Source organism: Vulpes vulpes, chromosome 10 (genome assembly GCF_048418805.1).
Source record: "Vulpes vulpes isolate BD-2025 chromosome 10, VulVul3, whole genome shotgun sequence".
Classification (NCBI taxonomy): domain Eukaryota; kingdom Metazoa; phylum Chordata; class Mammalia; order Carnivora; family Canidae; genus Vulpes; species Vulpes vulpes.
Window position 1 is genome coordinate 12915144 of NC_132789.1, and position 16378 is coordinate 12931521.

Below are 16378 nucleotides of genomic sequence, written 5' to 3' on the forward strand. Positions count from 1 at the left end.
ACATGGATGTTAGGAAAACCTAACACTGCACCACTCCATGTGATACAGTGTCACTGACCTCCCAGCAGTGTAAGATCTGCTGGTGAAGAGGCCTTGTTTTAATTTTTAGCAAACTCCTTAGTATAAAACCCTTGTGAGAGCCATACGATGGGTTTCTGCAATTGACATTTTCTTTATCTTTGATTCTTTTAGCTGGCTTCAAGAGCTGAAAATAACCTTTTATGCAAGGAATAAAAAGTAATCATTTGTTTTCAAAGGCCTTCTGTTGGGAGGACAAAAATAATCGTCAACTATCACACCAAGTTGTATTATCTGAGTTGGTTAAAAAATAAAAACTTACTACAACCCTGAGTAAATGCTTTCCCCTGTTGTAATGCCTTAATTGGGTATCAAAGAATGTTTAATGGTTCTGAAAGAGGAACTACTGAAAGCCTTGCAGGGGTCACCAGGCTGCAGGTGTTCAACATTGAAAAGGGCCACCTGCCCAGCTGCAGAGCAGTGCTGTTTAAACTCTGACATGCAATCACAGACATCAGGGCTTGAGGCTCCGACAAAGGCAGAAAGTACAGCAAAGCTCTGTTTCTACAGAACTCACATGACGCTTCAAAGACCAATTCTTTGTTTCTGGATAAGCTAGTGCAACCATGGGCACTGAAAGGTGATTACTGTTATTTCCATTTCACAGATAAGGTAACTGAGGCTGAGAAAGGTCAAGTAACTTGGTCAAGATTACCAACCTAGAAGTCATACAGCTGTAACTCTGAGCTACATCTATCAAACTCCAGGGCATGCATTCTTGCTTGCTATGTTCTTTGCCTCTAGAATTCACATTAATTCTAAATTGAAACTACCTGATGTAAAATCTGTGCTCTTGGTTTCCATCATAACAATCTCCAAAGAACCAATAAACTGTCATGAACTGACAAATGACTATGGAGAAAATAAAGACATTTAAAAAGCTCTTCCTTCCAGAAAGGAGGACTGGGGGACAGGCAATTACATGAATGTAGTCTACTGAGTCACTCATCCCTGGTTTTATCTGCTAACTAACATTTTTAATCTTCTTTCTCTTTGACTGTCCCTCCATGAACTCCAGGCTGGCAATGAAAGCCCCATGGACAGAAAACTAAGTCTTCTTACTACAGCTCTGTCTAAATGAGTGTGAGCAGAGTTGTGTGTGCTTGCCCAGTTTAAGAGAGTAGACATGGCCATTTTTCTATATCTTAAACCCTCAATCTCACAATATTTTAAACAAAAGGTACAAAAGAGTGATAAGGTATGAATCATCTACTTTAAAACAAAGTTAACACAAGCTACAGCAGAACCTTTAACTCTTCGATCCTGTTAATTCATCTCCAATATTCCTGGGATATTTAAAGAGGAAACTGGTTGTCAGCTCTGGTGTTCTTCCTTAATACTGGGGCATTAACCTAGACACTTGCCCAAAATGAACATTCTGTGGGCCCTTGCCATTTCGAAACCTGGCTACACAAAAGCCTGAAAATATATATAAATCAAGGCACCATGACATGAAACAAGAATAGTAAGGCTTACTTCAGAATAATCAACCATCAATAATATGTTCTTCAATTAAGACAGTTATTTTACATGTTAAATAAGCAAGCCTATTGAACTAGCCCCTGAAAAGCAACTATTTTGGCAAAAAATGAAAAATAAGTAACCAGGAAGCAGAAAGCAACCAAAACTAATTTTTGCTAGGAAACAGTCATTGCAAAAAAGCCTTCTTGCTGTAATAGGACTATTCTTCTGATAAAACATATGTATCAGGAACATTTTCAGAAATAATAATCCATTTCTAATTCCTGCCTGCATTCAAAATAGAACAACTACAGAGTCACTTTTCCACACTGATTTCTCTTGTACCAGGGACCAAGACCATTAGAAGAAAGGTACATGACAGAAAGAGATGATTACACTTCTAGAGGATTATTTTCCCTGAAGGCTGAGGTTGTTTTAAACAACCTACTTCAAATCATCCTTACCCGACTGTGCTGGAAGTGAGAGCCCACTCCAATTCCAGAAGGAGAGCCTGGGGAAGGAACCGGGGAGGAGTTGGGAGAGGAATGGAGGTTCCCAGTCATTAATATGCCAATATCATTGTCCATATCATCTGGGAATGGAAGGTCAACAAACATGTCATCTAGAAAGGAGGGAGAAAGAACACAAACATTTAAAAAATATCTCACATCCACAACTTAAACAATATATACTATTTTGTTAGTCCACGATGTTACAAAAACACACACTGTTAATAACTTATAAGATTTATTATTCATGTGTGTCTCCTGGGTGCAAGGTGCTGAAAATTATTTTTTCATTTTGTATTCTCAATGATCTAATGTGAAGTAGTAACAGATTGGAGAAATAAAGAACATAAAACAAAACTCCACACTCTGTATAGCTTCCAAAAGCACATAAAAAGATGGCAAAAGAGGGCAGCCCTGGTGGCTCAGCAGTTTAGCACCGCCTTCAGCCCAGGGCGTGATCCTGGAGACCTGGGATTGAGTCCCGTGTCAGGCTCCCTGCATGGAGCCTGCTACTCCCTCTGCCTGTGTCTCTGCCCCTCCCCCTGCTCATGAATAAATAGATAAAATCTTAAAAAAAAAAAAAAAAGATGGCAAAAGAGCTAAAGCAGCAATTTAATTATCACACAAAGTTACAACTGACACCATCCAAGAAAAGAGCAGACACCATCTATGCATCCAATTAGCATCTAAAATACTGGAGGCTGAATTAAGACATGTTAATAGGTGTGAACTTGCCCTGAAACTGGAGGCCTACTCCAAAAGCAGATCAAAGCATTGTGCTTTCATTAAGAAATCCTCTCCCACATTATAAAAGGTACACACACAGCAGAAAATTTGGAAAGAAAAGTATAAAAAGAGAAAACTATCACTATGAATGTTTTGCTACAATTTTTTTTCTTAGATCATTACTCCATTATGATCATACTATATATAAAATCTGGTATCCTTTTACCCTCCCCCTTTAACAGGGGTAAATGCGGGTAACTATTAAAAAAATCTTCAAAAAGCAATGTGAATGGCTACATAATACTAAGTTTTAACAGTTTATAGATAACCATTACTCAACAAATGCCTTAACAGATAATCAAACCAAAACATCTATTAAGAATAATCAAATGAGGGCAGCCCGGGTGGCTCAGTGGTTTAGTGCCGCCTTTTGGCCCAGGGTGTGATCCTGGGGACCCTGGATCGAGTCCCATGTCGGGCTCCCTGCATGGAGCCTGCTTCTCCCTCTGCCTGTGTGCCTCTCTCTTTGTCTCTCATGAATAAAAAAAATTAAAATTAAAAAAAAAGAATAATCAAATAAGGAGTTGTTTTAGAGCAAATTAAATTCCCAATGATTAGCTAAAGACAGAAGCTCCTTCATATTGCCTAGGAGTCTTCATATGTCTCAAATCAGATCAGCAACTATTTATTTGAAGAGTGGCACCCATGTGGAGGACACTACCAAGCAGGTGTTTTTTTTGTTTGTTTGTTTTGGTTTGGTTTTTTGCCTTTAGGGAAAAACAGTAGAAAATTAATTATTCAAGAGAGGAAAATATTTATTTGATCTTGGTAACCGGGTATGTGAATCTTCAAAAACAAACAGATTCTCTAACCAATCTTCAACCCCCTACTCGTATTTTATTTTATTTTTTTAAAGATTTTATTTATTTATCCATGAGAGACACAGAGAGAGGCAGAGACGTAGGCAGAGGGAGTCTGACTCAGGACTTGATCCCAGGACCCCAAGATCATGGTTTGAGCCAAAGGCAGATGCTCAACCACTGAGCCACCCAGGTACCCACCTCTTTGTATTTTATATGTTGATTATTAAAACACATGCAGCAGCCCATGAGTCCATACTTTAGCTCTGCATCTTGCTGGAGTATCTGAGCTCTATCCCTACACAACCCTCCACACTCACCATTGTTGGGGCTAAACCCATCTTCATTGGGATAGTTGGCTGGAGCCACCTGGATGGTTGATGATGTTGGGAACACCAAGATGTGCGTACAGGAAGCGTCTTGTGGGGTATTCAGTTGAGATGACTGCATGTTCAGTGCGGTACTTCGGCCAAAAACAGAGCCCATTGTGACAGCATCTTTAAATGAAAGAAGAAAGAGAAAGAAAGAACTGTATCAGTTCCTTCTGTGCATCAGTAAACAACTCCAGAAATGAAGTTTCAGGAGGACCTGAGCTGGAGAGACAGGAGTCTGATACAACTGCTAAGATGGATACACATTTAAAGTTCCATCTAAGTGTTGACATATCTTCAAAGAAACAGACTCAGAGCACATAGTTGTGATAACCCAAGTCTCATGTCACACAGGAAAGGTTAAGATAAAATTGGGCTGAGCCCACCAATATGCTTTAATTATTTTTATAAGAAGCAGTTCTAAAAAGAAGTCTGCCACTTTCTACCTGTAGTTGCTTACAATTTATAAAGGACTGTTCTCCTAAATGATACAATTATGTAGAAATGGTACCATTCACCTAATAATTATTATAACTAACATTTATTGAATGCTTACTACATGTCAGATTCTGTGCTAAACTCTGTATTCACTGACATCATCTCATTCAGTCATCATACCTACCTTGAGGTACAACTATTATGCCCATATCATGAGACCGAGAACAGGGAACTTATGAAATTTGCCAAAGTGGTACAGGCAACAATTAACCTAGGGTCTAATAAAGCCAACAAACATAGGACATATGCCTCTCATAGGACTGATGATGAATAAGCTCATTCTCACACAACACTACTGATTTTTATAGGGAGGAAGTGGATAGAACCTCCCATTTGATCAGAGACATATCTGGAGGATAAAAGCAGACTAAAAAAGGTAGAAAATTCGTTAGTTATAAATTATAAAATGGCTTAGTTGTTAATTTTTTTAAAATTCTGTGGCCACAATCATTTGGCTATCTATCCGGCACTCCCATTTACCGAGTGCTTCCTCTGGGCCAGATACTATGCTAACTACTTTACTTCTATTTGTCTCACCATTCATCCTCAACCACATCAGAAAGATTTAAAATATTCTCTCAAGGCTGCTTAGAGCTTGTGTCAAATATCTATCTTCAAAAGGATATTCAAATATGTATCACAATGGTGGTGTCCACTTTCGTGGTTTCTGGAGGGTGATTCTTATACACTAATAACAATCAGGGTCAGGCCACGGGAACTGGCCAGTCATACCCAGAACTTAGGCTCTCTTCCAAGTTACGGTCATCAAGACAATAAAATCACAAACCTCTCCCCTTGGAAGAGACCAATGGTTTTCCATTTTTGTCCCCAAGTACAATCTTCTCTCACAAAGATAATGAAGGTCTAGTCAACATTTGTCTATAGACTTTAAGTTTGAATGAGCTGAACTGATGTGATACCTAATTAATGAAACTGACAAAAAGAGACTTACCTGGCATCACTACAAAGGACCCCTGGGGCTCCATGGCAACCAGGCAGGCACTAAGGATTGAAGGAGAGTCTGCGGCAGAGATTCCACACATCCGGCACACGTCCTTGAGCCGTTTGCTGATTGTCTGTAGTGAACATTCTCCAAGGAGGATACTCCAATCTGAAATCAGGTATCAGAGTCATACACAGTCTTTAGAAATTCATATTGATAGGAGGTTTAAGCGTTTTGCCAGATTTGCCCAGTAATTGAATTTCCAGGATTGGACCTAAAGGGAATAAGGCTTTACACAGGTTCTACTCCTTGCTACAAAGAAAATGTTACTTGACCTCTCTTACACTTCATTAACAAAGAAACAAAAGCCTACTATTCTGTAGACTAAAATAATGTCTGAAATGAGCTGGGAGAGTCCAGCACAGATCCACATAGATTTAGGCACTTCATATGCTTTTTGATGATGAGGCCAGTCTGTTCTTTCTTCTCCTTTTTCTCCAGGTATGGTTCTTTCACTCCCCCCACCCTGCCCCCACCCTACCCCCACATCAGCACTTTTCTTTAGAAGAATGCACAGTTGGAGGCAAACCTCAGTTTTGTTTACTGCTGTAGGCTGGCTGTTTCCATGAAAGGCAAGCCGTGCAGAAACAAGGGGAATTCTTCTTAGAAGGCCCAAGAGAGCTGATAAACAATGAGTGTGAGTTAAGTGCTCCAAATGATGTAGCACTAATTGTCCAGATTAAAATGCTGGCACAAATTTTCTATTATTTGTTTACTGCCTCCACACAAAGGCACTATGTCTACTCAGAGAACTGTAGAGGGTTATGTTACTCTGGGAATGGAAAAGTACTTTGTCTTCTCTTTTGACTCCCAACCCAACAGACACGAAGCATACCATACTCCTGCAGTAGCACACTGCTATCCATGTCCTGTCCCACTGATGAAAGACCATTCCCCCACTACAGGTTTCTACTTTCACTAAGTTTTTCAAACACACTGTTCTCCTCTTAACGAATTTGTAAAAGGAACAATTTTTTTCATATTTCATATTCCTAAAAATACTCAAACTGAAGTGGCTGAAGTAAAAGTGGCCAAGACATGAAGAATGTATTTTGTAAAGCCATAGAAAAATCAAACAGGCATGAGTTCTGGATTTAAAACCAAAGAAGAAAAAATAAATAAATAAAATAAATAAATAAAACCAAATTAAGAAAGGAAAGGTGGTATCTGTATTTTACCACAAATATTCTGGTGATAAAAAACAAAACTTTACAACGCTGACTCTGAAATCTGTAGGCTCATGTATGATACTGTCCCACAGCAATGCAATGCAGCACAGACCTCAGATTCCCACAGGAATGAAATGTAGATTGTCAAACTGATTTCCTGCACACTAGGCTCCTCTGGGTGTCTTATCCCTTGAAAGTACGTTTTCTCTCAACCTTTTGATGGGTCAGTCCCACTCGCATTGCTTTCCCTTAAGAGATAAGAAGGGGGTGCTCCTGCTTAAAAAAAAAAAAAATCATTCAAGGGAAGGCAGTGGCCTTAATAATTGTCCAAAACACCAAGTGACTAGACTAGTAGGCTACATTTTTATCCCCTCTTCTTCTTTTCTATTATATTCCAACTTTTCCCAGGGGTTAAGAGTAGCTTAAACCCTTTAAGAGGAAGACTGACTACAAGGCATACCAACAGAGAGGACAGGAATTCTGACAGAAATGAAATGATGAATTCCCCAATGCATCAGACCTCCAGGCTACTGATACAAGATTCATTATAAGTATGATATTCTTTAAAAAATGAAAAGGGTAATATTTTCTATTAGCCTACAGTATAATTAGTCAAAAAAATTTGCACAAAATAGATCCCTAAGAAAACACTTAATACTTATGTAATGTAATGTATGTATAAACAACTATTAAACCCTAATAGTTAACTTACTTGAGCACTTGCTACAATGCAAGTTATATCCATATCGGGTTTTATTTCAGAGATTCCACAAATACCTGATATAAATTTCATGCAAAGAAACAATATATGCACTCTAATGCAAGGGTTCTGCAAACTATGGTCTGCAGGCCAAATCCTGCCCACCACTTGCTTTGGTAAATAAAGTTTTATTGGAACACAGCCAAACACACAACTTAGGTGTTGTCTGTGGCTGCTTTGACTTTACAATGGCAGAATTGAGAGGCTGCAATAGGGACACACTGGTCTGCAGAGCTGAAAATATTACCTGGCCCTTTACACAGAAAGTCTGTTGACCTGCTCTAACATATTTGCACGCACAACACCACCATGCTGGGACGTCTGGGTGGCTCAGGGCATGATCCCCACACCCGGGATCCAGTCCTACATCGGGCTTCCTGCGGGCAGCCTGCTTCTCCCTCTACCTGTTTCTCTGTCTCTCTCTGTGTCTCTCATGAAAAAATAAATAAAATCTTAAAACAACAACAACAACAAAAAACACCATGCTTATTTGTGGCATATGCTTTGTTTTTGTGTAGACCTTAGGGAGGGGAAAAAAAAAGAAACTTCTCCCCCATCCAAATGTACAATATTAAACTTTTTATAAAGGTGTCATTAATTAATAAGCCTTAAAAAATGACCTAGAAATATTCATACTGCTCATGTAAAGTAGCTACACTAAGACAGCAAATGAGCTTGGCTCAAAGCCAGTGGTCAGTTATGTTGTTAGCTACTTTAGTGCTTTGTAGCTGTTATATTTATGATGGGAAATATTAGCAGTTGGTAGGTATATTTGGGAATTCAACTTAAAAAGTCTGCTCTCTTAAGCCTTCAGACTGAAGACCATCAGAGAGTTGCAATGTGAATAAAGACCATTCCAACTTGCAACTACTTGTCCTTGCAAATCAGGATTACCTTGCTCTTGTGCCAACATAAAATAAATACAAACTCTATCACCATCAATCACCAAAAATAAATAAAAGAAACTGAAGTCTATTCTTATATATGACTTCTTCTATTGTCCATAATCTCTCACTGGAATTTTCATGTTAAAGCTGACTTGATCTCACTGACTCAGTACATAAATAAGCCTTAGAAGTTCTAATTTAGTATCAATTTTAGATTAATAGAACATTCTTTTTTCTGTCTTATAATTGGGGTTCAGTATTTAAGATTTTCTTTGGTAAATGGCTTTGTTGATGATGAAATGTTTAAAAACAGCATATAAAACTACATTTAAAAGAATCAGAAGAGGGACGCCTGGGTGGCTCAGCAGCTTGGTGCCTGCCTTTAGCCCAGGGCATGATCCTGGAGTTCCGGAATCGAGTCCCACATCGGGCTCCCTGCATGGAGCCTGCTTCTCCCTCTGTCTGTGTCTCTCATGAATAAATAAAATCTTAAAAAAATAATTAAAAAAATAAAAGAATCAGAAGATATAAATCTGCTTTATTCTTACTACCAACTTTGCAATTTCCTCCATTGGCTCAGGTAGGGACATTAGCTCAACACTTTTCCTTTGTTTCCCGTACTGACCGCTTCAGGAATCCCTCACCTTTAAGCTCCCCGTGGCCTAGGCGCCCAAGTCGGCCGATTACAACTCTCCACGGTAGAGATGTCATCTGGACAATTCCTATGCACCACTCCCATAACTTCTGTAGTCCAATTTTACGTGCAGATACTTTACTCCTCCGTGATCTAAAAAGGAAAGAAGTAGGAAAAAGGGCCCCAAATGAGTCAAAGTTATCACTTAGTAAGATAAAACCCAGAAAATTCCAAAGAACCCACCACCGGGGCACCTACTGCATTTAGAAGGAAAATCAGAATGACTCCTATCTGAGGAAAGGCATAGTATCAATTTATATGCAGCATAAACACTGAGGCTCCTCACCTGTTTGGTAAAGCGATATTTACAATACAAGTTTCTAATAATTCCCCATGGAGGTCAGTGCAGGAAGCCAAAAGCCAGCGCTGGTCATGAGACAGACAGTAGCCCACAAAGAGGACGTTGTATTTCTGGCTCGCCTCCCCAAATGTCTCTCCCAGCTCCGTCTGCTTATCTTTGATTGGGGCCAATATAAAAGGAGGGGAATAAAGCTGGATTGGGCTGGGTCGCTGAAATCACAATAAAAGTCCGTTATCAACACAAAGCCATCCAACTCAATGTTTACAACAAAACCCAGAATAGCACTTGAAACCAATAGGGAGTAATGACAACAGTCTCCCCCCAGAGGTATTACATACATAAATACTAATGATAAAACAGAAAACAAAAAGATTGTTTAATGACATCAGCTAGGGAACCCCAATCAAGCTAGTGTTTCCTTATTAAAAGAAATTACTATTTTAGAAAGTAAACTGGCACCACTTCATTAGTCATCAAGAAAGCAGAAATTAATACCACAATGAAATACCACTACATATTACCACAATGTCAAATAAAAAAGAAAACATTAAGTATCAGTAAAAATGTGGAGCAATGAGAACTTTCATACGCTGCTGGTGATGTAATCCCTTTGGAAAAGTGACAATCTCTGCTAAAGCCAAACACACACATACCCTCTAATCCAATTCAAAGAACATATGTTTACTGAAGGACAGGTGTAAGAATGTTCACAAGAGTTTTAACTATAACAGCTCCAAATAAAAAATAATCTAAATGCCCACCAACAGTAAAATGGAAGATAAACTGTGTTCTTATTATACAATCAGAATATTAAACAGCAAAGACATGGAAAACTACCACTACATGCAACAGAACAGATGAATCGTGACAGTGGATGAAAGAAGCCAGACATAGAAAATACCAATTATATGACTCAATTTACATGAAAGTCAAAAACAGGCAAGGTATGTTGCTGTTAAATCAGAACACTGATTACTGTTAGAATGACTAGAAGGAACATGAAAGAAGTTTCTCGATGCTTCTTAGTTTTTCTTTCTTGTGTTTCTTACATAATGTGTTCAGTGAAAATTCACCAAGCAGTATAATTACGATTGGCTACTTTTCAGTATGTTTATTATACGTTAGTGTGTGTGTGATTTTAGAAATCAAAGCATTAGCTGTTCTGATAAGACAAATATTTTAAACTGTGACAAACTTTGGTTGTCATCATTGTTTACAGCTATAATACACATTTCAGTATTTAATACCTACAGCAGGGGTCAGCAAACTTCCATAAAGGAGAGAGAGTAAATATTTTAGGCTTTATGGGTCTCTCTTCTTACAAGTAAAATGCAGCAATTATTCCTACCCAGGTCATACTAACATAGGCTGTAGCTGGATTGAACCCACAGCCAAAGCTCCCAACCCCTCAATGAACACACATACATTTATACATGCATACATACTGATATATGGCATAAATAATAGTAATAATGGAATTACAGAATTTTAGAGCTAAAATAAAGACTTGAGAAAGAGTCTAATCCAATTCCTTCATTTTAGGGACACAAAACACAGGCTTAAAAATACTCAATAACGTGCTCAAAGATTCAAGGCTAACCTTATCATCGATCCATTCATTCTCCCTACACCTGGAAAGTCTACTCGTATATATTTACCAAGAGAACAGAAAACATTTTATTTTATTTTATTTTTTTAGAAAACATTTTAAATACAAACATTTGTGTACAAATGTTCACAGCAGTATTATTCATAGCTAAAAAGTGGAAAAACTCAAATGTCCATCCACTAAAGAATGAGTCAACAAAATGTGGTATATATCCATACAATGGAATATCATTTAACCATAAAAATAAATAAAATCCTATACACGCTCTGATATGAATGGACCTTGAAAACATGCTAAATGAAAGAAGCCAAACATAAGAGATTGCATGATCCACTTATATGAAGTGTCCAAAATAGGTAACCGCACCCCACTAAGAGACAGAAGGTAGCCTAGTGGCTGTCAAGGGTGGGAGAGGGGAGGGGCACGAGTGGTTGCTAATAGGTATGGTGTTTCTTTCCACGTTGACAGAATGTTCTAAAATGAGACAGCAGTGATAGTTGCACAACTCTGAACAAACTAAAAACCATCAAATTCTGCAATTTTTAAGAGGGTGGATATTATAACATGCGAATTCTGTCTCAGCAAAGCTTTTTAAACAAAACAAAACAGTCCAGTGAGACTGCCTGAAAAGTTTAGCAAAAAGTAAAAGGGTAAATGTCAAACATCTTGGATGTAACACATAGCCTGTGATAAATCATGAGGTAAAAAACTGTTTTTGAGGTACCAGATATTCTATGAAAAACAAAAGGGGCACCAACAATAGGATTTCTCCTAATACTTGCATGGCAAATACTAAAATATATTCCTTCTCATGTAAAATGTGCTTGCATGAGACTGCCACAGCAGAGATCTGGAATTCCTGGATGCAGAGGCCTGGCTTATCATGCTCACCACCACTGCATCCTCAGCATCTAACATAGTGCCTAGTGCACAGCAGACCACTCGGGCTGCATTTACTAAATGAAAGTGCCATCCATGTTCTAGCTGCAGACTGAGGGAGCAGCAACATTTAGCAATTAACTATTACCATAATACATGTAAAATTTTATAAACCTTAGGGAATTACTTGTAATATTCTATTTTGTTTTTAATAAAGTTAAATGATTTATTTCTTCCTGTTTCAAAGCAAAACAGGAAAAAAAGGCCTATTTTTGCCCCTTATTTTCATGTAGAATTCATCCATTTATCTCATGAACTACTGACAGTGTTCGGCCAGTATGTTATAACCTTTAAAACTTTTAGGTAATGGCTTAGGACGTCTTACTACTTAGGTAGTCAGCCTTCACTCCCCTCCATGAAAATGCAGAACACTATCAGTTATCATTTGAAATTGTGATAATTTCTTACCAAAGCATAAGAATTGCTTGCATCCGAACTGCAGAATAACCACAAAAGGTAAAGAACTAAAAGATTCTAAGTTTATAAAGAAAGGTAATAACTCAATTTCTGGAGACAAAAGAAGAAACAATAAACAAGAAATAAATTTATTTTAATTCTAGAAAAAGCTAACAAAAAAATATATGAACTGTTTACAAAAGTGAAAAAAAAATTAAAACTCCAAAGAATAAACCAACCTAAACTGCCAAAGACAGAAATTGTACATAATCACAGAACAAATGTGGGTTGTGGGCTAAGCAGCTTCTTCTGGATCAAGTGACAGACAACAAATGCAGTATTAACTACATGCCTCATTTTTTCCCACTTCTAAGTTATTTATTCAAAAGAGAAGCATTTCATGGAGTTTTCCAGAAAAACTTACATTACCAATTAAATGAGCAGTTTTTGACATTTTTAAGTTCTTTTATGGTGAAGAGGTAATTTGCTGGCTTTTATTAATGGGTGATCTTTTATGCAATAAAAGTTGTGGGAACTGATTGCTGAAGGCTTTGAAAATTCTAAAAAGTGCCCTGTTCATCTATCTTCAGGATAAAGTGATCAGTAAAACAAAAGAAGTGTACAACTTTTGTTTGGTGTTTTAAAATTCCCCTAGAGGTACATATCTGTGGGAAGTAGGTTTAAGAAGATGGGAGAGAAAAAGCATTCATTTATAGATCAGAAGCACTGAGACAAGGGAAGAGAGAGCAAGCCCCTGTAAAAATGTGCATCAGAAAACACATATACGCAATTGCTGTACCAGAGAGAAAAGATCTGGAGAAGGAAGAAAGTTAGTGAATTTAATACATGGGTTAGCTTCCAAAAATAAAGAACAAAATAAACATAGGAAAGTCGAACATCAGTAAGTAAGTGATGAGTGTACTGTTGCCTTAGGTCTTACATCAAAAAAACTGCCAAGAGTTTGCTTGCTTCTTTTCTCAAAAAATTTTACAAGTTTAGATAACTATCTCCTTTATTTTAAATTAAGGATCAGAGAAATCTACTACTCTTAATAAAGGCGAAAGACCAACCCAGCAGCCCAACTCTCCTGGCTTGTATCCCCAGTATACAAGCACTGTTAGAAATTTCTGCTGTACTACTACCTACCTCTGGGTTCTTGAGGGTCATCTCGATGCTGGCGGCAGGCCCAAATCCCGTGAGGGACTTAATGTGGATCTGTGTGGGCAGAGGTCGCCGGCATTGGCAGTACACCGAAAATGCCATGGACTTCAAGTATTGAATGTAGAAAACTTGTTCGTCCTTCATTGTCTGCAGCATGTACTGGCAAGGCACAATCTACACATACAAACACAAACAAAACTAGAAACTGAGATCTAATGTGCTAACAAGAAAGCTAGAAAACGAAATGGCATGAAGTCTTTGCTGAATGAGGGCAAGGAGCTTTAGTTTTAAAATATATAAGGGGTGCCTAGCTGGCTCAGTCGGTGGAGCACGCAAGTCTTGAACTCGGGGTTGTGAGTTCTGGCCCCACATGGGGTGTAGAGATTATTTAAAAATTAAAATAAGATAAAATAAAATAAAGTAAAATATGTAAGATGCCAAATATAATTTGACTCAATCTTAATTCCTTAGATGACATAAAATCCTCTATTACAAAGATACACCAACACCTGAAGAACAGGGTGTCATCTTGTTAGTCCAAGTTACAGTCACTTAGAAATTACTCTGCTCCCTTTTCAGGGGTAATTTGGCAATTTATTGTTGCCAGGCTCCAAAATTTTAAAACTTGCTTTTTAATATTGTTCTCCTTTTTATCATATATACACATAGTGTGCATGGTAACTTTGGAATTACTGTCTAAGGATGTGAGACACAAACTTCACAATGAAAAGCAATCAACAACCTATTCCGGTAACTTTAATTTCAGTATTTTAATTCTGTTAAGATGGCATTAGCGAAAGTGACAGTAAATCAAAATCCAAACACCAAAGGTATCATTTTTCACCTGTTATCAAAATCTTGTAAAATTATTACACTATAAAAGCTGGCAAGGCAATAGTGAAAGAGGCATGCTCATTGACTGAAGGGAATGTAAATAGGCTAACTTTTCTGGAAAAGAATCTGGCATTATTTATCAGTGTATCTAAGAATCCACTTGAAGAAATGACCCAAAATGTGAAAAAATTTAGAAACAAATTAAATATCTAAGGGCACAATAATTAAATGTGGAGAACATGTGGTCATTACAAATGATGCTTGTGAGAATTTTTAACAACCTGCAAAAGTATTCATGAAAAATGTTAAGTATAAAGGACTAAAAATTATACTAAAAGTAGCATCTCAACTCTGTAAACATAATACAAAAAAGGCTAGAAATATACCGAAATGCTATGCAATGGTGACTTAAGTTAAAGGAATAATTATGAGTATCTTTCCCTTTATAGTTTTCATGTAATTCCAATTAAAAAAAATCATGACTTGTTATTTCACCAAAAAAACAACAAAAGCTAAAGATAAATTTGCAAATAGTTACCTGGAGAATGAAAGAATTTCTCATATGCTCAGGTAAATTATCCAGCATTTCTGTGTAGCAGCGCATCAAACTCAACAGCCAAAAGTTTCCAGAAGTGGAATCTTCATCTGCAGTGTAAGTGAAGGGATCCACCATGTAAATGACAACAGCTGGGGGATAGGCCTGGCTGTCCGCGGAGTCAGGCTCAGTGGGAATTCCTATTCTCTCTCGTTCCGTGACACTGCAGAAAGAGCCACTTATGAGATGCACAACATAAACTTAAGTCATGCAAAATAACCAGTTCCAGAAAACACCCCTGGACAATAATTACAGATTAAATGTAACATTAATATGTGTATTACCAAAATGAAGGCAAACCAAGCCATTTAGTACCAGGACAGGTGGGAAATGGTAATACAGGGCAGCCCGGGTGGCTCAGCGGTTTAGCGCCTCCTCAGCCCAGGGTCTGATCCTGGAGACCCAGGATCGAGTCCCACGTCAGGCTCCCTACATGGAGCCTGCTTCTCTCTCTGCCTGTGTCTCTACCCCCCCCCCCCCTCTCTCTCTCTGTGTCTCTCATAAATAAATAAAATCTTAAAAAAAAAAAAAAAAAAAAAAAGAAATGGCAACACACTCCTTTAAATGGGAGATCTTTTTCCACTCCCTCTTTTCCTGGGGCTATAGTCCAAAAAGATGTTTTATAATACTATTATTAATGTTAGTGATAACAGCTTACTATTGCTATTATCCATATATTATGTTCCCATAATAGCAGGATTAACAGTAATAGCTTACTATGAAGTTAATAAGTTTAGTAATAGTAAGTTCATAAGAAGTCTTCACATTTCGTAACACTAAAGCTAGTGACTAAGTTGTTATTTCCTTTTGGACGAAGAGAAATGGAGCCCTTCACTAGATTAAGAGATTCGGGAGGCTATGGAGGGGTAAGGGTGAAGGTAGGCAAGGGGTCCAAGCTGAAGCCACCCGCCTCCATGGGCACACACAGTACCTTTCTTGTCCATCCTGCGAGGATTGGGAGGAGCTCTGCCCAGGCTCAGGGTCTCCAACACAGCCTAGGTTCCCTTGCGTTCTATCTGCAGAACCGGCCCCAGTGCCGGGGTTCTGCCCCACAACACTAGCACTGAATCCTGAGGAAGAGGTAGTGCTGATCTGGTTAATAACGGGAGCGGGAGCAGACGATGAAACGGGTGGCACAGAGGAACCAGATGCAGAGCTACTTGCTGCAGGGTTCCCAGAACTGCTGCTGGAGGTGGGGTTGAATGCACTGCCAGCTGAGGACACTGTCGATCCTGAATTTGAAGCTAGAGGCCCAGCATTCCCAGGTGTAGCTTGTCCCGGTGCTGCTGCTGGTGGGGACTGGTACTTAGGTGGTATCAACAGGCTGCTATCGAGCTGCAGAGTGGCTAGATAAGGTGCTGAAAGAGTACATGCAGAGAGATGACATCAGTGTCAGACTGAATCATAAGTTCATGACGGTCACTTTTTTAAAGATTATGCTTTTAGGCTGCAGTACTCTGATTATGACACCCAAAATGCTATCTCTGCACTTGAATATATGCTTATATATTCTGCAAACATGGAGAT

The 16378-nt window shown here is 38.4% G+C and overlaps 1 protein-coding gene across 3 annotated transcripts in view; it reads right to left on the bottom strand.

The window, feature by feature from the left end:
* Window positions 1–16378, bottom strand: part of MED13L (mediator complex subunit 13L) — a 296777-nt gene that overhangs the window by 6767 nt on the left and 273632 nt on the right. For all 3 annotated transcript variants that reach the window (XM_072722903.1, XM_072722902.1, XM_072722904.1), the window contains exons 21-28: window positions 15783–16209; window positions 14795–15014; window positions 13408–13596; window positions 9303–9526; window positions 8967–9109; window positions 5456–5614; window positions 3955–4131; window positions 2004–2161 (exon numbers count right to left, since the gene is read on the bottom strand). In XM_072722903.1, the coding sequence (XP_072579004.1) occupies window positions 2004–2161; window positions 3955–4131; window positions 5456–5614; window positions 8967–9109; window positions 9303–9526; window positions 13408–13596; window positions 14795–15014; window positions 15783–16209 (1697 nt within the window). The remainder of the gene's footprint in view (window positions 1–2003; window positions 2162–3954; window positions 4132–5455; window positions 5615–8966; window positions 9110–9302; window positions 9527–13407; window positions 13597–14794; window positions 15015–15782; window positions 16210–16378) is intronic.